This window comes from Euwallacea similis, chromosome 4, assembly GCF_039881205.1.
Source record: "Euwallacea similis isolate ESF13 chromosome 4, ESF131.1, whole genome shotgun sequence".
NCBI lineage: Eukaryota > Metazoa > Arthropoda > Insecta > Coleoptera > Curculionidae > Euwallacea > Euwallacea similis.
This window is the reverse complement of record NC_089612.1, coordinates 722,216-746,764: the sequence shown is the minus strand read 5'-3', so window position 1 is coordinate 746,764 and position 24,549 is coordinate 722,216. Positions and strand designations below refer to the sequence as shown.

General features: G+C 36.9%; 2 protein-coding genes across 3 annotated transcripts in view; both read right to left on the bottom strand.

The window, feature by feature from the left end:
* Appl (amyloid-beta-like protein) overlaps window positions 1-12,020 on the bottom strand; it is a 42,780-nt gene extending 30,760 nt beyond the window's left edge. For both annotated transcript variants that reach the window (XM_066389700.1, XM_066389701.1), the window contains exon 1: window positions 11,883-12,020. In XM_066389700.1, the coding sequence (XP_066245797.1) occupies window positions 11,883-11,948 (66 nt within the window). In that variant the 5' untranslated portion in view covers window positions 11,949-12,020. The remainder of the gene's footprint in view (window positions 1-11,882) is intronic.
* Window positions 12,021-17,658: 5,638 nt separating this feature from the next.
* Window positions 17,659-22,553, bottom strand: LOC136408138 (probable multidrug resistance-associated protein lethal(2)03659). The gene is made up of 10 exons (XM_066388974.1): window positions 22,364-22,553; window positions 22,082-22,312; window positions 21,604-22,034; window positions 21,395-21,551; window positions 19,612-20,832; window positions 19,218-19,560; window positions 19,018-19,168; window positions 18,727-18,957; window positions 18,221-18,673; window positions 17,659-18,173 (listed from the first exon to the last, which is right to left on the bottom strand). The coding sequence occupies exons 1-10, from the start codon at window positions 22,438-22,440 to the stop codon at window positions 17,731-17,733; spliced, it is 3,738 nt and encodes a 1,245-aa protein (XP_066245071.1). The 5' UTR covers window positions 22,441-22,553; the 3' UTR covers window positions 17,659-17,730.
* Window positions 22,554-24,549: the final 1,996 nt, after the last annotated feature.

The window sequence follows — 24,549 nt, the reverse complement described above, 5'->3', positions numbered from 1 at the left end:
AAGTGTTTCTGAGTTTCAGTGCAAGTTTTCTTTCATTCCAATCAAAGAATGGTGCTTGCTTCAACCTGAATTCTTTTTCAACCTAAGATTTTTCATTTTAAGATTTGTGAAAATATCATATCTCGATTCAACCCGAGTTTTTCCTCAATTCAAATTGCCAGTACTGGAGAGTCCTTTTGGCCTTGGCATCACGGGGGGAACACTGAACGTGCTCGCTTTTCGTTTCAATCCGTGTCTTTTTAGTTTAAATAACGCGATGTGATGTCATAAGAACAACACGAATTCACAAAAAAAATTATGTGTGTCAAAAAATTAATGGTCAATCCTAGACACTTAAGCTTTCATTTACTTAATCTGCCTTATTCCCTCTTTATTTATCCAGAACCTCTCTCGGGGATAAAAAGATTTTACCTCTATCGGCAGCACAACAAACAAGACGAACTATCGCCCGATTCCTTTATACACATCAAGGGTTGTGTACATACACATAAAATCGAGTTTCCTTGGGGATAAGTGCCTTAAAGAACGAGGACAACTGAAGGAAAGCTTATAGTAATCCCGGTATTAAAAAGATCTCCTTTCGCACATGGCCAAAGTGTTATTACCCAGATTTTCTTCCAAGAACCTTTGGGAGGAACATTTGGCAATTGTGAGGCGGAGATATTGATCCTTGAATGTCAGCTTTTACTGGAATTAGAAAGGGATGTTTCACAGGAACAACCCTGATGGTTGATGTCGGAATGAGTTATGTGCTCCAAAGTAAGCAAATTCATAGAGCTTTTTTTCCTTGAATGAGCTTCTATCGGAGTTTCTAGTTCTAACTTAAATTCCGTATTTCCAATGCCATCGAACTTCAAAATCCCATTGAAACTTTTCAAATATCGACTCCATAAATAATCTAATCCTAAACGATACCCCGACGTTTGAACTGACTGGCATTTGAACCGAATCCAACATTCCAGGATCGATACTGGATTTGCGCGATGCTAATGACCTTCATAGCATGATTTTTGCTTTTGTTGTAAAAGCATTCGCCCGTAGTTTTCGGAAAGCGGCATTAAACTCCCTTTATGAACTGCGATTTTGGAAAAAGCCTCGCAAATAAGGGACCGCTTAAAATATAATAAAAGGGCCTCTGAAGTGCTTTATTAAGACCGTTTCGCTTCCTGCGAAATGGAATTTGCACCTAATTGTTCGGTATCAAAGTTAAGCTTGCGATTTTGAGATGAAGCTTCCAGGGAAATTTGTTTGTGAAAGTTCAAATACAAAAGATAAGTCGAGATTTTGCTTGTTCTCGAGGTGTGACAAAAATATTTAGTTTCTCAAATTCAATTTACCTCAAGTGCAGTGATAAATTTGGAGTAATTAAATTAAATCCGATCTAATCTTTAAAGATTCTAAACATGGAGGTAAATCACACTTTCCCCCTTCGATCGATTAAAATGAATATTCACTTGATGTCGTCTGTTCTTTTTGCACCTCTTCACATATGAGTTCCTAGACCAAATTTCAGGATGGAAATACATTTATAGAGGGTCGTTTTAACTGCCAAATATTACAAACATCGAAAAACATCCTCATTAGTTAATGAAAGTTATGATGTTTTGAAAATTGTATTAATTAAAAGATTGTACTGATTCTTAAAGTATTTCCCTCCTGTAGAATTGTAAACAAGAGTTTCTGGAAATAATTTCAAGATTGAGGATAAGAATACATCTACTGAGGAGCGTTGTAATTACTGAACATCGCAAACTTCAAGGAAATACCTCATTCCTAATGAAATTTACTAGGTTGTGAAATTTCTATTTATTGGAAAGTTGCACTAATTTTTGAGGTCTCTTCTTTTTGTACCTTCGTGCCATGAGTTTCAGGGTAAAATTTCAGGATAATATGAAATCTATATAACGTTGTTTTTACTACCGAATATTTCAAATTTCAAGAAAATACCTTATTCCTAATGAAAATTCCGAGATTTGGGAAATTAAATTAATTATAGAGTTGGACTGATTCTTGAAGCCTCTCCCTTCTGTAGCTCTGTACGTATGGGTTTCTGGATCAAATTTCAGAGTGAAACACATTTATTCACAATTGTTTTAACTACCAAATGTCATTCTTAATGAAAATTGCAACTTGTGAAAATTTAATTAACTGGAGAGTTGTACGGAATCTTGAAGTCTTTTCTTTTTCTAATTTTCTGCACGTAAGTTTCTGGATAAAATTTCAGGGTTAAAATGCATCTGTATAACGTAAATGCAATTACTAGATATTTCAAGTTTCGAAAAAATACCTGACTAAATAAAAATTACGAAATTGTGAAATTTTAATTCATTAGAGAGCTCTACTGATTTTCTCTTTTCTGTAGCTTTGAGTACATCAGTTTCTGGGTAAAATTTAAGGATGAAAACACTTCTATATAGCGTCGTTTGAACTACCAAAAATCACAAACTGCGAGAAAATACCTCAATCCTAATGAAAATTACGAGATTCAGGAAATTTCGTTAATTGAGAGTTGTACTGACTCATGAAGTGTCTCCCTTCTGCGGTGTTGTATACATGAGTCTCTCAATTTCTTTTTTTACATTTAAATCATCGTTAGTGCCGTCCAATAACATGAATGGAATTTTAGTTTTACAGTTTCATGAAAGCATGTCAAAAAGCACTTTTATCTATTTTTTTAACTCTTTATTTAACCTCCCTCTTCAAATTCTTAATGCAATTATTTCCCATATTTCCCTCTGCAAACATCCCCAAAGACTCAAAACCCATTCGATCGCCTTCGGACTGAATAGCTCAGAATTTTGTCCCTAGGTCCATTAAAACTAACATAGCTGCCTTTGGAAATTTGGAGCAATAAAGAGCCTCGTATATGGAGGGTAAATAAGCCCGGGAAATATAATTTTCCCAAGACATTTCGGGGGGCGTAAAAGGGACGATGAGACGTAGGAATTCGCCCTTAAGGGACGGATGACTCACCGCACCACCCAAATATGGTTTTACAAGTCCAGGGACGTACTTCATAATCACATTTGCGAAAATTCCTCAATAATCTGGAGAGAAATAATAAAGAGTTTCCAGAAGAAACGCATAATGTTCGAGTGCTGGAAGCAGCGCACAGCTCCGTGGTTTTTCAGGAGTATTTCTCGGAAAGTATTTCAGGATTTTATTGACGTCCTTACGTTTCACTTGCCACTTTCCCGTTCGATGAGTTTCCACTGCTGGATACGACATGGAGAGGCATGGAAAATCGATCAGAGCGTGCGAATCTTCTCGATATGGCACCTAAGTAGATTAGCTGGTTTAGAGGGCCGAGTTTATTTGTGAAAAGTGCACACTTCGGCAGGACTAAAAATTCGATTAGCAGGTACTTTTACTGGATAGCTACTGATGAAATGATTGAGGAATATTGCAGAGAAATTTCCGAAAATAGAGAATTTTCTGAAAAAACTTTATTAACCCTTAAACGAAAAATTAAACCCATTCAAATATTTAATGCTAAAGTAAATTTCCATGTTCCTGACATTTAAACGGGTAAATAAAATAGAGAAAATATATCGATGGTTCGTTCGAGGTTTTCGATTCGAGTGGATTGCTCCGAGCCAAGACTTACCGAGACCGAATTGAAACGAAGCCTTGTTCACATCGAAATTTATTGTGCTCTGCCATTGTAGAAACCATCCTGGCTGGCATAAAATAAACATGTGTTATGCCCCTTAAGACTTTTCCTCTGGAAAATGGAGATTTTTGCCTTGGGTGTTTGGATAGAGCAGGACGATTGATTTTCGAGACCTAGATTTAATTTAGAGGCAAAACACTGAACTCTTATCTCCTACATGGCCGTTCCAGGATGGTGCATTTAATTCGGGACAGGCACTGTGTTGTCAAAGGCCTCATCCATAAAACATGGAGCGTTAAAGGCAAACTTTAACCCCTTATGGTAAACTGAGCACACAAAAGCCTACACTTGATATGTAAATTTAAAATCTTGACATCAGTGCAAACCAACGACTAGATTTCTCTGGAAATAAATTTTAGAAATGGAATTTCTCCGGTGCTGTGTTCCGAGGAATTAACCATTGTGCGAAAACCATCCTATTGGAATAAAATTAGCATCACTCTCACCCTTTTTCCATAGTCTCAATAAGAGCTTTCCAATACCATTTCTACACTTACTGCAAACAATAGGCTGGAAACTTTTCTCATCAATCCACACTTAAAAGAACTTTTATTGTGACCCAGAGTTTTATAATAATTTTTAACAAGGCTTCTGGAACTTCAGTAAATTTTTTTCTTTCGAAGTTGCTGGAAGCGTGAAATTTCACCCTCCCTCGACGATGGCCGAGCTTCAGATACAAAGATGTTGTTTGGGACTTCTCGAAACACCCTCGAGGATGTAATATCTTTTAATTTCGATCCCCTTTGTGTATCTTCTGTTCTGTGGAAGCATTTAGCAGAAAAAGTTCTGACAAAAGCGCAGGAGATTAAGTTGGAGTTTTGAAGAATAATAATGTCTTTGAATGACATGAGGAAAGTTTTAAAAACTGTTAGAAAATGCAGCCACGACGATTCTGGACGAGTCAAGTGACTGGAATTGGCTTGTGGGAGAATGTTTGTTATTTACCCTAGATCTTGAAGGAGTAATAGGCGGTCTTAGAGTAATGAAAAAATTCTTTCGTTATAAAAAGATCAGGGATATATCGAGGTCCAACTCAGGAAAAAACTAAAATTAAAGTTTTCTTGCTTAAAAGAAGATTGTAAGTTGCCGAATTGACACTGCACCTCTATGTGTCTATGTCCAGAAGTAAATATGAGCAGTTAAATCGATTGTCCTAGGGCTGAACCATCAGGCTTCCGAATTTTGGCAATTTGTAACTTGAATACCCCATACGCTGAAATTCTGGTGTTTTTGAAGCTAGATAGAACAATCTTCGAGCTTCATCTAAAGTCAAAGCGGTATGCTATCTGTGACCGAAGGACTAGCAAGGGATTTAATTCCAGTATTTCTAGTTCAATTTCTTAATTTGTAACAAATGTAATCCTTATTGAAACTGGCAATTATAAGGATTCAATGGCATTTTAGTAGGATATGTTTTCTAGGCAAGTGCCTTGAGGATCGATACGTTAATTTATCCAGCTTGCAGCAAAATTTTGTATCTCCAGAAGGAAATTTCGAATGTAGCCTTTTTAAATCGCAAATGGAAATATATAGCAAAGCTAATAATGCAATTTACCGAGCTAATTCCACATTTCCAAAATGGGATTTATTTTATTCGAAAGTGGGACAGAATAATGATCTGGATCTGACAGCAACGTGTTTTTGTTTTCCCAGTAAACATTACATGATTTATAGCGTGGAAAGCGCGAACAACAAAACATGCTTTTAACGGCATCGTAGCTGGCAATTTTAACTGGGAAATTGTTTTATCGATTTTGCCACCAAGTTACCATTTGAAGTGGACAACTTGACAACCCCTGCGGATGATTTAGGGCTCTGAAGCATCACCGTTGGGGAAATTGATATTGATAGCTTCGAGGAAGGTTTCCACCAAGTTATATTATTTACTTTTTAAATTTCTATAAGGTTAGACTTAAAGCCCACAAGCCCAAGACGTTCGCCAGAGAAATTAATGGAATTTATCGGAAATAGAAGAAAGGGCAGTGTCAAATACGTGTAAAAATTAAATTATGAAATTCATCCTAATAAAGAGATTTGGATTCGATTGAACAATGTGCCACCAGAGAATGGGTCTATAAATTAATGTATTACTCAGCGGTGGCGTAAATTGGAACAATGTGCTTTATATGAGTCCCCATTGCCTGGAAATCCAATAAAATCGGCGTAATTCATTTATCCAGAAGTACGAATATTGGCCGGAAAATTCCGGTTTCGTGCCAGTTATTGCGATTAATTTTCCATTGATACATAGTTTTCTGGAAGACATGAGAGAAACCCCTTGAATTTCCATGAATATAAATTCCCCTAAACCAACAAAAACATTTTTTTGGGTGTGTCAGCCCCAAATAGCTGCGTTTGTGTCACTGACAGGCGGATTTCATTGCGCATCAAATGTACTCCCTATCAAAGGGCATTGTCCATAAACGTGAACAAACAAAAACCCGGCTAAACAAAACGATGATCGATTGCCAGACGTGTAATTACGAAACCACAAAAGACCGCACTTTACCGATGGTAACATTAAAGGTAGAAAAGTACGGTAACTCGCCTGTGAAAATTCTGTTTTACCTCGCAAACCGAGCTATCGCATGCCTGGAAAGTTTGCGTGCCAGGGAGTGATTAAACATTCCAAGTTTCATAAAATGGGGCCTCTGGCTTATGAAGACAAATATGGTCAATGTTGGGTGGTTTATGTGAGGGTACTAAGCCGAAAATGCACTTGTAAAGTTAGGAAAATGCATGGAAAGTTTTGCAATTTTGTGGATGAGAGTGTCCAGGTATAAAGTGCATAGTATGTTTTCGCTAATAAAATATTCAAATTAGTGCCAGTACTTTTGAAATGTATCATATGTACTCCACCTCTGGCGATTTCCGGGATCCCGATGCAACCCTCGAGTTAAGTTGGCTCATTGATAGGTATCTTTATTCCTTAAAGTCTCTTCAAAACAACTTACGGAGTTGTGGATAATGAAAGTTGCAAATTTCCTCGATCAGATGAAATCTAAAGTTGTTAGCTTGAATAAGGCCCAGTATGATGTTCGAGAGGAAAAATTGTGCTAAATCTCGTTATAAACCTCAGAGCAATTTCAACAATAACTCGTAGGCACTTTTAAAAGCCGGCATGTAACGTCTCGGGATTGCAAACGACGTTACAAAGTTGTACATTTCCTAGATATAACTAAACACCACATTCTTTCGAAATGTTAAAATAATGTACGTTTTTTCTTTGTGATCTTTGGGTGTGAGATATTTTTAAAATATCTCAATGGCACGCCTCTGTTTTATATCCCACCTAAATAGAAATTTTTTTTACTACTACCGGAAACTTGAGATTATAATATGAATGGTAACCAGTGGCGAAGCACGTACTTTTCAAGTGTAAAAGCGCATACATTTCTTGAACATTGCTCTACTTTTTTTTTTTAATATCTGAGTGCCCCACTTTGGGTTACAAGCTTACTGAAGCAGAAATTTTCATGACTATTAGCGAGTACTGAGTAGCTCCTTCTAAACCCTTAAAAATAATGGAAAAATTCTATTAATAAACCGAAAGATCTCTTTAATGACGGTAGCCCTTGACCCTCTGGCCCAGCTTCTAATCGATTAAATCAGAATTAGGAATGTCTCTCTTTATTTCAGGTGAACCGTTAATTATACAAGAGTTTTTAAGTTAACTGCCTTGATATCACACCCCCAGGGCCAATAAGGGTTAAAATACGCGGAGCACCCGCATCCTTTTGGATAGGTGGCAATATTTCCCTGCCTTTAACGTTTATATGAATTGTGCTATTCACTTAAATACCAGCTTAATGACCAGTCGAAATTAACGGCTAAATGGCTGCTTGACCATTGGTCACTCGACTATAAATCATGTACCATTTGTTGGAGAAAAGCACAATAGGAGATTATATGTTTGCCCACATTTCATAACATGAGGATTTTTCAAAAGTAACAAATCTAAATGCAAAAACAGAAAATTTTTTAATGGGGAACATCTAGGAATGGGTATGAATCTACGGCTATCTTAATAACATGCCAGAACGTCAAGAACGAGTCAAGAGAGAAGTTTATGATGGAGCTTTCATTACAGTTATATCTTCCGTAATGTACTCCAAACTTGAGTGTCATTTAAATTCCCCAGGAAAATGTTTTAGCACAAAAACTGAGAAAGCTTTAGCATCTCGTTTACTTGAATTTTAATGGAAATTACTATTTCAAAACAGCTGCATATTTATGTCTGGATAAGATGCTTCTATGCCGGCAACTAATAAGGGCTAATGGAACGAAAGTTTGGTTCTAAATTTGAGTTCCATTTAATATAATTGAACTTTCAAATTGCCTCTGGCATTCCAGACGCGTGTCAATCCAGGTTAATTAGCTAACAGTGTTGCCGTTATCGTGCCAATCGCGGTCATAACGAGTAGTTAATTGAAACGGATAATCCTTCTATTGTTAATGGGAAGTTTATTGGAGTTTCTGCACTGGGAGAGGCTGGCTGGGGAGTGATGATAACGGTGACAATGAAGGGACATTGCAATTAATGGATTCTTCCCGGAAAACTCACAGAAAGCCAGAAAAACATTCCAGTCATGTCCTATTTCAGAAGCTCATTTTAAAGTTGGGAAACTTAAAAGCGGAATTTTTCTTTCCGGAAGCGGTATTTTTTCAAGAAAACCCAGAGATATCTCCAACTTTTAATTAAAACAAGAGGAAAATCTGTGTTGTGTGGTCGGTAATGCTGGGGACAACTTTTTTAATTTTCCTTGTTTATGTTATTCTTCCTTCGACAATAATTGGAGCTTTATCTTGGATTACTCAGGGTATTATTCCGCGCATTATGGCACATTTTCTGGCTGAAAAATTAAGAAAAAAAAGATGCTCTTAGTGATGGATTATGGATATAAGACATGAATAAATCTAATTGCGAAAACGTGCATCAAACCAAATTTTTTGGAAAGAATAAAATTGAGTAAGCTGCTAGACCGATCTGGACCTCTGCTAGACAATGCACGATAATCTAAAGGTTATCAAAATCATAGGCGATGTATCCCAGGTTCAATTCTGGAGACGGATCCGTGAAACAGGATTGACTTAGTAGATTCCGCCCTGTGGCAGTGGATGGACCTTTTTAGCCAACGAATCAATTGGGCATCCTAACGCTGAATGGTTAACAATATTTGGATAGTTGTTGAGATTAGATTAATTAGATATTTTTTCCTAAATTATCATTATAACTTGACCAGCCAACTTTATAATTATTGCCGCTACCTCTTGTCCTTTCATAGACTCATCAACAAGTCCTCCTTTCTTGAAACTTCTATTGTATATGTTTGATACCTTGGGACGACTGAACTTCTTTAATTTTCTTCTTTTTTTTTAAGAAGAACACTTCGACCAATCGCAGTGGCTTAAATATGTCCAAAGAAGTACACATGAACTAAATTCCATTAACAATAGAAGAACTAAAACAAAATCTCTTAAGAAGCCATTTCCATTGCAATCAAAGATCCAATAAAAATCCCAATAAATCTAAAAAGTCTCGCAAATGACAAGAAAATTCCAAAGATCTTTCTAAAACCTATTAATATCATAAGAGATAAAAGGTACTTAATTTCCAAGAAATATAAGAAAATAAAATCGCTTGCAATTTCCCTGAAACTTCGCCGGAAAATCCCTGAAAAAGACATGAAATGCTAGAAAATTGGAAAATTTAGAAGAGATATAAATCACAAGGGAGTTTCCATTTTCTTATCAGCAATATGACTCAACTGCGAAAACCAATGTAGGAAATCCAAAAACATTCTCTAAAATATTTGATATTTTGCAAAAATAAAAATAAAATGTCTTAAAAATCGTTTAAAAGGTCAAATCAACTAAGGTATACAAATAGTTTCTCTATAAACTTAAATAAATTTCTTCTAATTCTTTAATAACCAGTCTTTCTCTCCGCTCAAAAATATTCAAGAGAATGTCAAAAGTCTTCATAAAGTTACCTAAAATGAAGTTCAAAGTACCGCTTAAAATTTCCATAAATCTAATAAAATTTCTATAGACATTCCTTCCATTTAATTACTATCATTAAGTCCATTGAGAACTTTAAACCTGGCTGAAAAAGCCAAAACCGTCCAATACCAAAACAAACCCAAAAAATCCAACGTAAGTGTCGATAATCTAGAAAATCTTTGTAAATTGCTTGAAGGTCTTATAAAATTAACTTTCTTGCAAATCACCATTTTTTCCCAACTAAAATCTGAACGCAGCATATTTCCCCTTTCAACTGGCAACCCAATCTACACGTTCAATGCAATCGCCCCTATCGTCCTGATATACTCTGTTGCGAATATATTTTCATCAAAATTTATCATTTGAGCTTTCTACAGAAAGTTTTTCTTTGAAATAACACACATATGTACAATAATAATTTATGGAGGAGGATATGTTTGTGTGGTATAAGGAAGAGAAATTACTAGTTTTCCTTTTCTGCTGTGGCATCTGTCGCATCTTATTATCCCAACTTTTCTACCTGTCTGGCGACATGTGCTTGTAACAGCGTTTTCTTCCAGGCCCGGATTAAGTGCAACACGCCTTATTTCAATGATAAATGCGGAAGAATGATGATTTGGTTACTGCCCTGTGTGTGTAGACTTGTGAATAGTAAATAAAAGACGTTATACTAATAATAAAAATTGGTGTCACATACACAGGTGTAAAGCCAGGGGAGACATTATTCAATAATACATTGAAATTCTCACCTCGTGTGTCGCCGGTTTTTATTAATGAAGGAACTCTATAGGTATGATTTATCGTTGCAGGAATGCTTTTGTACGCTGTTTTTATTATTTTTAAGCCCCGGAAGAAATACGATGTTTCGAGAAAAATTATTTCCATCAGGCAAATTGCTCACAGGAAATATTGTAGGTATACATATACATACATATGCAGTGGGCAAATAAGAAATATAAATCAAAATATCAAGATTATATCAGGAACGTCTCTGCATCGAGGCAGGAAAGATTATTAACGTAATGCAAATAAGAGCATTTCAATTTCAGGATTTACATAGTTAGAAATGGAAGATTTGTATCTGTTGGAATACAGAAATGCATTGTGTTTTTTGTCGCTTATTAAGCAGTGATGGATCCAGAGGTTGGAGGGCAGGGGCAAGTGCCCCTTTCGCAGAAAAATCATCCTGCTTCATGCATTTTTTGAGGAACATCTAGGGCCGTTAATAGAAAAATCAAGGCGAAAGTTGACTTGGCTCAAGCTTACATAATACACGCATCTCTTGCAACTCAGCACTCCTTCGCATTAGATCAAGGGCATCAAAGATTATTTTGATGTGAATGAAGTGTAGGTGAGTGCTAGGTCCAATGGTTATCATCAGAAAGATCGTTTTTTTTTCGGAAATTTCTGGATGAGATGAGATTCTTTAAGATTCCCAGAGGATTTTTGTCGGTCTGGGCAGAGCTTTCAGCGACTCCTTGGAATTTGCAAAGATAAGACTTCAAGAGCTTACCATCCGCTGCCCATAATTTTAATAAGCTAATTAATTAGTCAATTTTCTACGGGAAACAGAGGACTTTCTGCGACAAAATCATTCAACGACTTCAATTCCCGAGGAGCAGGAGGTTTTTGCTGCTCGAGGCGGAATTCATACATTACAGCAAATTTGTAGGGAAAGCTCGAGCTTCAGGGTGCTTTCGCACTACCCTGTAGGGTTTTGCTCCCACCAAAACGGAGACTTTGAACTTTCCTTTAGGAAATTCATTATGGCTGCATACACTACACGAACTGGTACCTACGTACAGCCGCCCACACGAAATGGGCACACCGCGATCGTTCTTGCGATTATGTCAACAATAAAGTTAGATGAACCGACTGTTTGCAACAATTTGCATTTTAAAAATAGCGTTCAAATGTAGGTCTTATATCATTCTGTGTTTGCCAAAGTGCTCGATCAGCAACGTGCGTGTTTGCTTTTTAGCAACATCGTTTTCTAGACTAAGCAGAATTAGCATAACGAGCTTCTCTTGGCAATTGTGTCGGAAAAGTGGATAGTGGTATTTGTCCCCGAAACGGGGAAATTCGTGGAGTATACTATACAAACACTCCAAGAAACGAGTAAAAATCGATGTTACCTCATGTCGTAAAAGGTCCCGGATTCTTTGTGCTCCGGGGGCTTTCGCCCTGAAATCTAAAAGAGACTCACCTCGATGTCGCCTAAAATTCCCAGTACAATGCCAATAACACAGAAAAATGTCGCTGAACGCAACATTTTCTATAGTTTTTCACTAGAAACGCACACTGCACCGATACCCGTACTCTCTTGGGTGGAAACGTAACTATAACTGCTCCACCTACTATTGCGCCCGAATCGCATGCGCTCCCGATGTGACTCATCGGGACACCTATACTCCTCCTCGTCTAATTACTGCCGCACGAGAGAGACGCAGAATCGCGGCAATCCTGACGATGAAAGAAGGCCTACAATTGTCCGAACCGGCCGGTTTTTGCTCAAGCCGGATTGACGATAATCTGATAAGAATTTGATTGGCTTCTCTCTTATCATTTTGTCCACCTATAATTGGTAATTAATCACTAGCGGCTCTGATTAATGCCCGCTCAAATGGGAACTATTTTTTTGCCTGTGAGGCCCGGTGTCGTTACGATTGCCATTTTTTGCCAGGCTCTAGATTTATGGAGCATTGGAGTCGTTGAAAATGTCTTTAACATGGGGGAAATCACCAGTTAAAAGGATGTCTTAAAACACTTAGTAACTGATGGTGACAATGGCTTTTAGGATTGCTAAACCTATCCTGAGATGATAATCTTGAATAACTGGTCCAACACCTGACCGATGCAAAAGAAAATTGTCCAGAAAAATGACAAAACCTTATCAAAAAATTGTTAAAAAAGGGTTCTTTAATATCACGAAAAACGGCCTTAGTTCTATGACAAACGCCATGTTTAACATGTCCCGAGAGTGGTCTTTTAAAGCGTCATCGATGTGAATTTCGAATTGAATTGAAATTGAAAAGCCGCCTTGAAAGATGTTCTTCTTGATACATTTGAATGTTGTGCTAAATACCCACGAAGCGGCGTCATAATGTTGCGAAGAATCATTTTAAAGTTGTTGAACTTCACACACACCTTTAACCTCTGTGAAGTGTTAAAAATATCTTGAATTGTAGAAAGTGGTGAAGATGCTGTTACTTAGATGTCGAAATTTACTTTCAAATATATCGTTCCAATGTCGTCAAAGAAGGTGTCTTTAAAAGGTATGAAAATGGGATACGGGAACATTTGAATTCCATCATGAGGACCTTCAAAATATTCCAGTCAAGATGGCTAAAACGTCGCCTTACATGGCTGAAATGAATATTCCTAAATCTAAAACAAGTTGCCTGAAAACATCGCTGAAATATCGTCTCATTTCAGTTAAAATCGTTGTCTAAAACGAGTTGAAAATAGTTTTTTAAAGTAGTCGAAAATTTGCGTTAAAAGATGATTTTAAATTCGGTTAAAAAAACGTCTTGAAAGATGCTAAAAACATCGTTTAGCGCATTTGAATGTCGTCTTAAACACCTAAGAATTATCGTACTACTGTTGTCCTCATATATAGTCGAAAATTATATCAAAAGTTGGCATAAGAATTATTTTCAAGTTAACGTAAAGAAGATCCAAAGAAATGAAAAAGTTTTAAGTTTTAATATCACTGAACTGTCGCCATATTTCTGGAAAATCATTATGGCTAATTAGTTAAAAATACTATTCTTTAAACCCGGAAAAGAGCTCTAAAATATCGTCCTAACGTCATTAGAAAAGACCTATTAAGTGATATTTAATAACATCGTCTTGATGCTTGCATTTCAATATCAACCGAAATTACCGGGAAATGTCCTAATTTTGCCTTTTAGAGCAGAGGAAAATTATACAGAAAATTTCGTTTAAGTTTGGTAATTCCAAAGTCTGAAATAAACTGATTCAAAATGACGAAAAAATTAGGTCATATTTCAGTGATATAAAACTGAAATGCTGAAATGTGTAAAATAAAGTGTTACTGCTTCTATTATAATTAAATGCAATTTTTTCAAATTATAAAGAACTTTTGTAGAATTCAGTTAACCAGAAGTGTCTACGCCTTTGATTTTGAAAAATACATTTAAGTTGTATAAACGTTTTAAAAATGCCATATTATTGCTAATGAATTTTCTCGTTCAAACCATTGAAAATTCTGTTTTTGGACAATTAAAAATTCATGTTTAAAGACGCTTAAAATGTCGTTAGGGTATCGATAAATAGACGACACAAAATCTAATAAAAACGTCTTAAAATACCATACAAATACTTCTATGGAATTGTTGAAAGTTGTTTCATAACATTAATGAGTTTATCTAAAAATAATTTTAAAAAAACATTCAAGAACCTGAACAAAAAGCTTTAACTTGAATTAATTTAAATTGATGTCTTTAAACATCCATAAAAAAATAATTCTAGCGACGTTAACAAGGCTTGAAATGATCGAATTTCATGTGGTTAAATGGTTGAAGTGTTTTTCAAAGATGCTTGAAATGTCGTCCTAAAACTGTCGAAAAAGCAGCACAAACTTTAGTAAATCTCGTTTAAAGCGGTTTAAAAAGCCATCCCAAATCCTGAAAATGGCTCGTCTTGAAATGTTTCAAAACATTGTATGGTGTCAAGGTAAACATCTTGAAATCGTGGAAAAAATGTGTGAAGGCAGTCGATAATTATCATTTAAAGACACCCAAAAACAATGTCCTCATGTCGTTGAAAAAGACGACACAACGTCATCCTTATGAATATGAATTCCCATCAATAACCGCATTGAAATCGATAAAAATTTGCCTTCTAAAGATGATGAAAATGCCGTCTTGAAGATATTTAAACAGACATTTTAAAATATGAGAAAATGTGCCTTAAACGGAGTAATGATTCTAGGTCATGAGAAAAGAATTTCCAGATGAATTTCTATGAAGTTAGGTTGAAAAGCTCTGATCGCCACTAGATTGGGATCAAAAAGGGATCTGGGGTTGGAATAGATTAAAGAAGCCAATAACCGCATCGTAACTTTAGTTTCTCTTACCTTTGTGCCCATTCTTCAATGTCGTGGTAAAACTGGAAGTGGGGTAAGTTATAATCAAGGGAAACATCAATTAAACTTAATGTGAAAATGCTTTAGATCGCTCTCCTTAATTCCACATTTTGCGTTAATCTTTAAGCTGTTGCTCCCCGACCGGACGTTAAAGAACCAGTTCGCAGAATCGACTTGGTGCTAATATCTGAAAAGACATAACAGCTATCAACCTTGCCTTCCCTTTTGCCCTTATTCAGTTGGAATCTATCGATTAGACAAAAGCAAATTTTCTTACCCGGAAAATGCTGTTCCGGATATTACCATAATTCATAAGACTATTCGCGTGGAGGCATTCGGGGGGTATCAGTCAGGGAGGGACCTTTTGTACTTCAGTAAAGGATTGAGGGCGCCTTGAAGCAAATGGAATAAAAATGTTCGCATTATCTTGCATGTACACAGTGAATGTATAATAGTAAAAAGGAAATCAGACCTAATAGTGCCGTTCCCCATAGACTTATTATCGAAAACTGAATATTCCACGACACCCTTTGAGCTCGTAAATTTAATAATAAACCCCCGAAGTTAAATAACGTAATTTTGTTTAATTGCGCTATCGCCAAATCGATGAAACTATGGAAGAGACGTGTTTTTGCTCGTTTTAAATTCATTATTGTCACGCCAGAATATTGAAATTTACTCGTTTCGAAATTCAATTACTTTTGTTTTTGCAGTAATCACGTTGTTGGTGCATTTCAGTGATTAATTTTGTTTAATGATTTCAGAATTTATAATGGAATTGCAGCTTAGTTAAATGCGTTTGCCGGATAATAGAAAAGTGCACGAAGCCCGCAGGAGAGCATGCGGAAGACAAGAACGCTTCCTGCCGGTTTAACTAATGTGGTTGATTTGACAAAAAGCATTGTTCTTCCAGTCTGAATGACATTCCTCCCCAACTTACAGCCGGTGATCAAATGAGCCCCTAAACGAAGACCGGCGAAGAGTTATCATTCCACCGCCCCCGATCGATGGCGGCGTCTCCTGGCAACGTCGACGTCGGGACGGCGGTCACGCGCCGTTGCCGCGTGCCGCCGCTTTTGTTCTTTCATCGCCACCGCATTTAACCCCTCCGCCATTTAATTTGCGGGGAAGTGTGTGCGATCACCTGCGTTTTTGCTCCATAAATGCAGGGTAGTTGTTACAGGGGGGTGGGAGGGTTTCGGGTAATTACATAATAAAATTACGTTCAAATTGCTGTCGCGGTTTGAGACGTCTTTTTTAGTTTTACTCCTGAGACTGCAGGTAATAATTTTCAGTTTTAAAACGCTCTAAAATGGAAGTACATCGGAGCTGCATTCGCGAGTCGCCTGCAGGAACTGAAATACGTCCTGGATAGGATCCATATCAGTCAATCAATGGGTGGAAAAGCCGTCATCTCGAATATTTTCTCAGAGGGATGGCGAATTTTGAGTGCCGATATCTCGGGAACTGAGCGTTGTAAAACGCTCGTAGGAACTATAATTGGAATATTAATCGATGTTATAAACCTTCATCATTAATTCCGAATATTAATTGGAAGGGTGTGCAGAGGTTTATTTACGGAATAATGTTTTATTTATATTACAAGAGACTCGTTCTCGAATCTACAGGGTTAGTCGTGACGGAACCGACAAAGGCCAAGTGCCTGTAGGGAAACTCAAAATATGACGATTTTTGCCCTTTAAATCGCTTTAAATTCGGTTTGCTCCATCCCACAAAACTGCGGTTTTATCAAAAATCATAAGGTACTCAACAAATTTTAAAGGGGAATAAAAGTTTTGGAATTAAATTTGCTATTAAATGGCATTGTCCGTTACTTTACACATGAAAAAACCAAGTCTTTCAGACCTTACCTTACTCCTAACCCCGCCCTTATTGAGCATCTATTGATTTCACATTTCCACCAATTAAAGATGTTGATAAGAATAAAACATATTTTAAATTTGGTGACGCATTACTGAAATATACCGTTTTTTAGAAGTTTACAAGCCGACTTCGGAGGTCAATATCTCCTCAGTACCGCAGAAAAAAAATCGTCATATTTTGAGGTACCCTACGCGCATCTGCTTTGCGTTGGTTCCATTACGACTCACCCTGTATATCACGAGTCACGCCTCAATACGCTCCTGGTTTTTATTCCGCCCACGTCACAGATCTTGATAGTTTTCACTGGTGCCCAAGTCTTAAGTCTCCTGCTGAGACAAGGAGCCTCTTTGATACCTATTTTCTTCATTTTCAAACGAATGAAAATTCAAAATGGTTCAAACGACATTACCGAGGCTGCAGTGCCCCAATTGGAATATCCAGATTCAATATAGAATCATTAATAGTTCATTAAACCTAAAAAGACCGATCACCTGAAAAATTTTGTAATTTTCCTGAATCTTTCCGTAGGTGAGGAGGTACTTAGCTCAAATTAATCGTTTTACACGTTAGAGCAATATCTCCTTCATCTCTTAGAAACCGCCGATCATTTTTGCGATATTATCCAGGAAAAATCAGAGAACTAAGTAAAGAATATCCATAAATTCCCTCATTAATTTAACATTTCCAGGATCTCTTCCAGAGGTCCCGAGGCTAAGCTGTGACAAACAACCCAAACACCTTTCCTTCAGACCTCTCATTCAGCCCTTTTATGACGTTTTATTTCATTTTATCCCATTTCCATGCTCCAATGCACTTATGGGCCTGGATGAGCACAAAGAATACATTTTCCCATAAAAAGACCCACGTTGCTCTGACACACAAAATGCGGCAACTTTGCTTTAAAATCGACTCGAAATGCATTTATCCTTAATGGGCAATGGGGTCTAAAATGCCTCGAAACTTTATGGGTTTTGTTCAAAAGTTTCCCTCTGTCGAAATTAGCGAAGTTCGTTTATTTAATCGGACCTATTAACTACTAATATAGTACATATTCATAAATCTACTTAAATGAATCTGTAGCCAACATCTTGGAGAAGTGACTGTTCTTATTTTCCAGCAAACGCTCTGGATCGTCAAATTCAATAATCACCCCTTTATCCATCACAATAATTTTGTCACAATTCATCACAGCTTGAAGCCTGTGAGCGATGATGAACACTGTGCAATTGGAGAAGTTTTCATCTATGGCTTGTTGAGCCAGAATTTCGGTTTCTGGATCCATATTGGCAGTCGCCTCATCCAAAACTACGATCTTGTTCTTTTTGATGATAGCCCTTGCCAGGCAAATTAGTTGTCTTTGTCCCGTTGAAAAATTGGACCCATGATCTGTGATTGCTAGCTGGAGACTTGGAATATGGTCCCGCATTGCAACCTTTTCCAGAGTACTCCAGATTTCTTCGTCTGTGTAGTTGTTGTGGGGGTCGATATTTTCACGTATAGTGCCTGAAAACAGCTATGAATTTTACCAGTTAAGTTAAAATTTAACCTACCTTGAAATAAAAGAGGATCTTGAGGAATAATAGAAATTTTGCTTCTCAGCCAATCCAGAGCGATAGTTTGGGTGCTCACCCCATCGATAGTTACGCTACCCTCAAAATTGTACAACCTAAAGAGGGTGGAAATAATCGACGATTTTCCAGCACCAGTGCGGCCCACAATCCCAATTTTTTGATTGGATTTGACCTCAAAACTAATATCTTTGAGCACCCTTTCAGATTTGTAAGTGAGGGAAACGGCCTTATACACCACTTCTCCCTCGGAGGGCCACTTCTTAGGATTATTTCCCTCGTAATGATCCTGAGGAATATTACTATACTCCAAAACCCTCTCTACGGAAGTCATATCGTTCTCCAACTCTGAAAGTTGCATTAAGGCCCATTCAACTAATCCCGCGAGCATCGATCCTTTGGTAATTGCCAAACCTACATCTCCACTGGATTCCCCTGGAAATTATTTCATCATATTGGAGAACAATTTGAGTTAAAGGATAGATAACCTGAGTTAAAAAATAATAGCTTTCCAATGATGAATGCGAGGAAACACGTAGAAAGAATTTCCATGAAGAAGCCGAATGATCTTCTAACACAGAAAGTCATATAATGAGCTGATGTATAAAGGTCTTGGTGTCGATCGAATTCTTCTACCAAAATTTTTTGGGCCTTAAAAGCTCGGATTGTAGTCACCCCTTCCATGGTGGCATTGAGGTGTCCTATTAAGGGGCTGCGAGCTTGAAATTTGTAAATAAGTTTGATTCTAAGTTTTTTGTTTTTTTCCTAAATTCTCTAACTTGCAGATTCCAGTCTCTTCAAACTTCTGGCAGCAGGTATATAAAGCCTCTGTAAAATCACCATTAGAATCACCAAGATAGTGGCAGGAATGAGAAATCTCCAGTTAACTGTAGACACCAGACCTACAACTCCGCCTGCAGACATCACTATCTAAAATTGAAGATTCTCAAATAAATCTTTTTCCAGAAAACAAACTTACCCTAGTAAAGTGATTGATTGTATGGGGTAAATGTTCATCGATCTTGGTCAAGTCTTGCGAAAACCTGTTTAGAATATTGCCGATAAAATAATTATCATAAAAGCTCATCACTGCAGTTGTCAGCTTCTCTATCATCTCATTATGTAGATTGACGGAAGCTTTTCTGCTGAAGTTGATGAACAGCCATTGCTTAATTACGTCCAATCCTACAGAAGTGATAATCATCATGGAATAAGTCTTCAATATCCAGTTGGATTTCCCTTTCATTGCCGCAATGGTATCTGCATCTACCGTCGAATTCTCTGCGTGTTTCAAGTTTGTTACATTTTGCTCGATGTTGATCCTAATAAAATTCTAAATTTCTTTTCTTGTTGCTTGACATGAATATACCTACCAATTGGTGAGCATTCTCTCAGAGTAGCTATCAGAAAACTCAGCTCCGAGGAACAAGAACAAAATAACCATAAAAACAAACAATCCTCCTCCAAACGAGAAGTACTTCTTGAACACCGCAAAATCTACTTTCCCAGTCTTTTTAACTTCACTATAGACTTTTCTTTTAATTTGTTGAGGCGGATTTATCAATTTCGACTTTTCACTTGCCAGATCGTTCTCGTTTTCCTCCTCCTTTTTATACTCCTCCTCAGCTTCCTCCTTCTCAATTTCTTTAATCAAATCCACCTTGGCTTCATTAGGTTTCCCGTCATAAGCGATACCTCCATCTTTCATTACCACCAGCTGATCTGCAGTATTTTTATGCCTCAAATTATGAGTGACCAAAACCACCATTTTGTCCTTCAAAAACTCCATAATACAACGCTGGAAAATGTAGTCTTGCACATTGGGGTCGAGAGCATGAAGAGGGTCATCAAGCAAGTAGATTTCGCTTTTTTTATAAACAGCCCTGGCTAGGTTGATTCGGGCTTGTTGCCCTCCACTCAAATTGATCCCTCTGTCTGCCACAATAGTTTCATCCCCCTTTTCAAACATGTTAAAATCATACTGCAAAGCGCAAACTCTGACTACTTCTTTGTATCTCTGTTCATCAAAAACTTGACCGAAAGTGATGTTTTGTTTGATCGAGGAAGGGAACAGCCAAGGATCTTGAGAGCTGTAAGAAAAGGTGCCTCTCATATAAACCTTCCCGTCAGAGGTTGGATAGTCCTTCATTAAAAGCTTCAAAAGAGAACTTTTTCCGCATCCCAAGGGGCCAGTAACTATAGTTAAACCTTGCTGAAGTCTTATAGAGATATCTTTCAGTATATGTTTTTGTTTGATAGTCACTGAAGCTCCACTTAAAGACACAGTGGGCTTATCATAGTCAGACTTATCAGTATCATCCAACTCATCACTGTTCAGAATCTTGGTTATTCTTTGAGTTGAAGCATATAGCTCAGCACCCCTACTAAGCCCCACGGGAATCAGCATTGTAATAGATCTTCTGATGTCTCCAAAGCACTTCATGACGTAGAATATCACTTCTGCGTCTACGGTTTTGTTGATAGAGATGTAGGTCATGATAAGGGCGTAGAAGCCCAGTTTGGAGTCCAGTATCCCTAATATAAAGTTGGCGGAGCGTAAGTACATCGATTTCATTAGGTATCGCATTTCAAGGCTGCAGAAACAAAAATGATTAGTAAGTTAATTAAAAAAGGATTTACGGTATTTCTTTCGAAATGTGGAGCTGAGAAAAAAAAAAGCAAGCTGAAGCTCAGAATTTTCGTTTGCTGTTTTCTAAGACATCAAGTAGTTTTCACCACGCTTTTGAATAAGCCATTATTATCTCTTTTTAAAGCAGGATTTATATCTGTAACACTTTTGAAAATCCCAAACTTAGATACCAATTTGTTTTACCATGATAATAAGAATTTCTGTTTTTACGGTCAATACCCTTATTTGCCACCATTGTACCAATATTACCAAATTGCATTCAGCTCCTAAGGAGTAAAGAAGGCTTTGGATGTAGTTAGACATACGTCATATCTTCTGTCTTCTTTTAGGAGCGTATACCAGAAAAGGATGGTTTTATGCTATACAGTTTAAATTGGTTTCAAGTCACGTGAATTAGAGCAATGGTGGTAAATGAGCGTTTAAGCGGAGAAAATTAGACATTCTCCACATCATTATTATAAACTTGAAGTTAACAAATACACTTTCAAAATTTTCAAATCACTTACCGTCTCTTCTCCTCCACTTTAGAGGAGAAGACCTTTTCCCATGTGTACATTTTAATTATCTTTATAGCCGACAAAGTCTCCTGAGTAGCTTGCAGCCTCTGATCAGTCTTCTCTGATAAATCCAGTCTCAGATTCTTAATACATTTCGCAATATAAACTATAAAACCACAACTACAGTCTGCAGATAGTAACACTAGTAGTAAACCTACTTTGAATGGGCACAATAGCCAAAATAACCAAAACCCCAGTAAAACCAGACCACCCCATCTTATTGTAGATCAAATAGCACACCACGATAAGCTTGATCGTCTCAATCCAGACATCGTTGAACAGTGTGACATTGTGCTCGAATATCATCACATCTTTGGTCATCACAGTGATCACGTTTCCTAGACTTATATCATTTATAGCTTCAGGGGTAAGTCTTAAGGCTTTCCGGTAAACCAGAGAGCAGAAACAAGTTCTCATTTTGATTGCCATTTGTTGGATGTAGATGAAATAGTTTTGCATTAGCATTCCATGGAGGATTTTGATTGCAATTTTGAGCCCTGCGTAAAACACTGCTTCTTCGAATGTAATGCTGGTTTGCATGGGGTTGAAATAGGAAACTAGTTTGGAAATTGCTTCGGGCTCTAAAATGCTACAATGTGGGTTAAACAGGGGTTTGTGGGGATATATGAAACTAACCTAGTAACCAACTTCCATGTGAGATGTAGTATTCCTAGAGAAATGTAGGTCCAACCAAAACATTCCCATAAAACTGGGATCAAGGAGGTTTTGCCTTGCTCACGGCGCCTCCTCCAGATTTTTTCGAACTTGTCACCATTGGTTTTAGCATCGCACGTTTTTACTACCTCGTAAATGTCATCTTCTTCCAAATCTCTTTTTAGAGAAGTACGAAACAAGCCATTGGTATATCTAGAGTAAATTTTTCTTTGCCCGATTCAAGTTACTCGAATAGCTACTTACTGAAAGGTTAAAAGTGAGAGTAAGTTAGCCTTCTCCCTGGGATTCACTTTCCTTTCAACTTTCCCTATGTGATCCATTTGAAAGGCACTGATCGAAGGGAACTCGGTTTGTCAGTCGAGTAGTATACATTCAAGGATTGCTAGACTTTCAAAGGATCAAAGAAAACTAATTTCTCAATCTATACAAAATTACTGTTATAACCGATAATAATTGTTTAAAAGTAAAAATCTAAGGTAACTGCAAACACTCTCGTCATTCAATTTAAGCTCTATTCTATTCAAACACTTTGCAAATACTTTAGAAGAGAGTGTGATAATAGAGAGGTATCAAATGGTAAACGTCTCAACAATAGGGAAGATTATAAAGTATGAGTTTGAAGTAAATAATAAGGGTGTTTACGAGGCCTTTTATCTTTAGAAAAATCACTGGCGAATTGTGGGAAATGCAACTAAATGATGGTGTCTGTCCCTAAATGTAGATATGCCCAAAAAAGGGACGAACAGAAATATACAGTGTGGAAGTTTTGGATGGAACAGTCCATATAATTGAGATGCCAAACATATGCGGCCAAAATCCTCGGACACGTCGATTTTTATTTTTTCTTGCGGTTTTTTGGTGGTAAATTCATATATACAGGGTAGTCCAAAAATCAGGTACGACCACCAACTTTGTTTTTTTCAAATGGAAACACCTATTTTTTATTTCATTTTTGAATTCTACGCAAAATTCTAAGGGTGTTTCATGTACCATGTCCTATACCTAAACACAGCAGGTCTCGAGAAATTGACGAATGAACATATAAAAAAATTTTAACTTTTCATTTCTTTTAAAATTTCTTTGGTGTTGAAAAAAAAAATGGTGTTTCCATTTGAAAAAACAAAGTTGGTGCTCGTACCTGATTTTTTAACTATCCTGTATACATGAATTTACCATAAAACAAACCGCAAGAAAAAATAAAAATTGACGTATCCGAGGATTTTGGCTGCATATGTAGTTATATGGACTGTTCCATCTAAAACTTCCACACTGTATAGTGCCATAGAAGATGTAGCAGATTACTTCGTTTGATTTACAACATCGAGATGTAATATTATATATAGAATGAGGGACAATGTAAATTCGTCATCATTGTCTAAGTACTCTTATTTTTAATGAATGTAAACAAATTCGTTCTTTTTGTATCTTTGCGCAAATTCTTTAAACCTCTTTAGAATTTCGTTTTTTTGCACTTCACAAGTGTTCATTGAATTAAAAAAAAAAAATATCTTTGTGGCAAGTCTTGAGCTCCCATAATTGTAATATATTGCCATAAGTATACCCTGAATCGAAAGCTATCTGGCATAACTACTCCATAGTAATGCAGAAACTTTGTTGCTGGAAGCCCGAAGTGGGATTATTGGAGATGTTGGTTACATAACTTAAACATCGACAAATTGGGTTTGATTATTGGAATTTTCTTTCAAGTTTCCTTCAAGTTATCCAATAATGGTATTGTTTACAAACTTTTGAACGATTTACTTTATGTTCAAATTCTGTGTAATTTCATTTAATAGATTAATTAATAGTGTCAGGAACAGCCTCTAAATTCAAGCCTGAAGCTCCAAACATCTAAAATTTTTAGTCTTAGAAATCTTGCTGTTTTAAACAGCGTTATTTCACGTAAATGTGATTCTGCATGGAATTCTGAATATTTTGCACGTTAAGTAACTCTTAATAGCTTCAAGAGCAGTTTCTAAATTCAAGCCTGAACATAAAAAAAAAATTAATTTGTAGTCTTAAAAATTTAGACTATTTTGATATAAGACCCTGTAGATTTTGTACCATGTGAGTCTATACAACATTTTGAAATTTCTGTGTAAGAAGTAACATTTAATACCTTCAAAAACACTTTCGTAATTTCTAGATAGAGGACATCCCGCTTTGCAAACATTGCGGTGCGGGAGATGCATCCTTTCATCTTATACCTCTTTCTTGTAGTGCACGATAGGTGGGCATGCCTTAGACATAGGGTTTTTAAAGCCGCGTTTCTCGTTCGAGTGGAATTTCCCATTCTTGAATGAGTTAAAGACACTCCTTAATAAAGAGGAGGAGACCCACTTAGAATAAAGAAGGATGGCCTAAGGAGTGAAAATGTACCCCTCGGTTTACTATTACTGCAATTTTTTGTCGCCTTGTTATCAAGAATT

Bases quoted from the DNA above. Each gene is read 5' to 3' on its own strand.
- LOC136408138 (XM_066388974.1), bottom strand. From the start codon at position 22,440: ATGGATCACATAGGGAAAGTTGAAAGGAAAGTGAATCCCAGGGAGAAG. The intron at 22,035-22,081 runs GTTAGTTTCATA...CCCACATTGTAG, and splicing joins ACATGGAAGTTGGTTACTAG to CATTTTAGAGCCCGAAGCAA. The intron at 19,561-19,611 runs GTAGGTATATTC...GAATTTTATTAG, and splicing joins GAGAGAATGCTCACCAATTG to GATCAACATCGAGCAAAATG.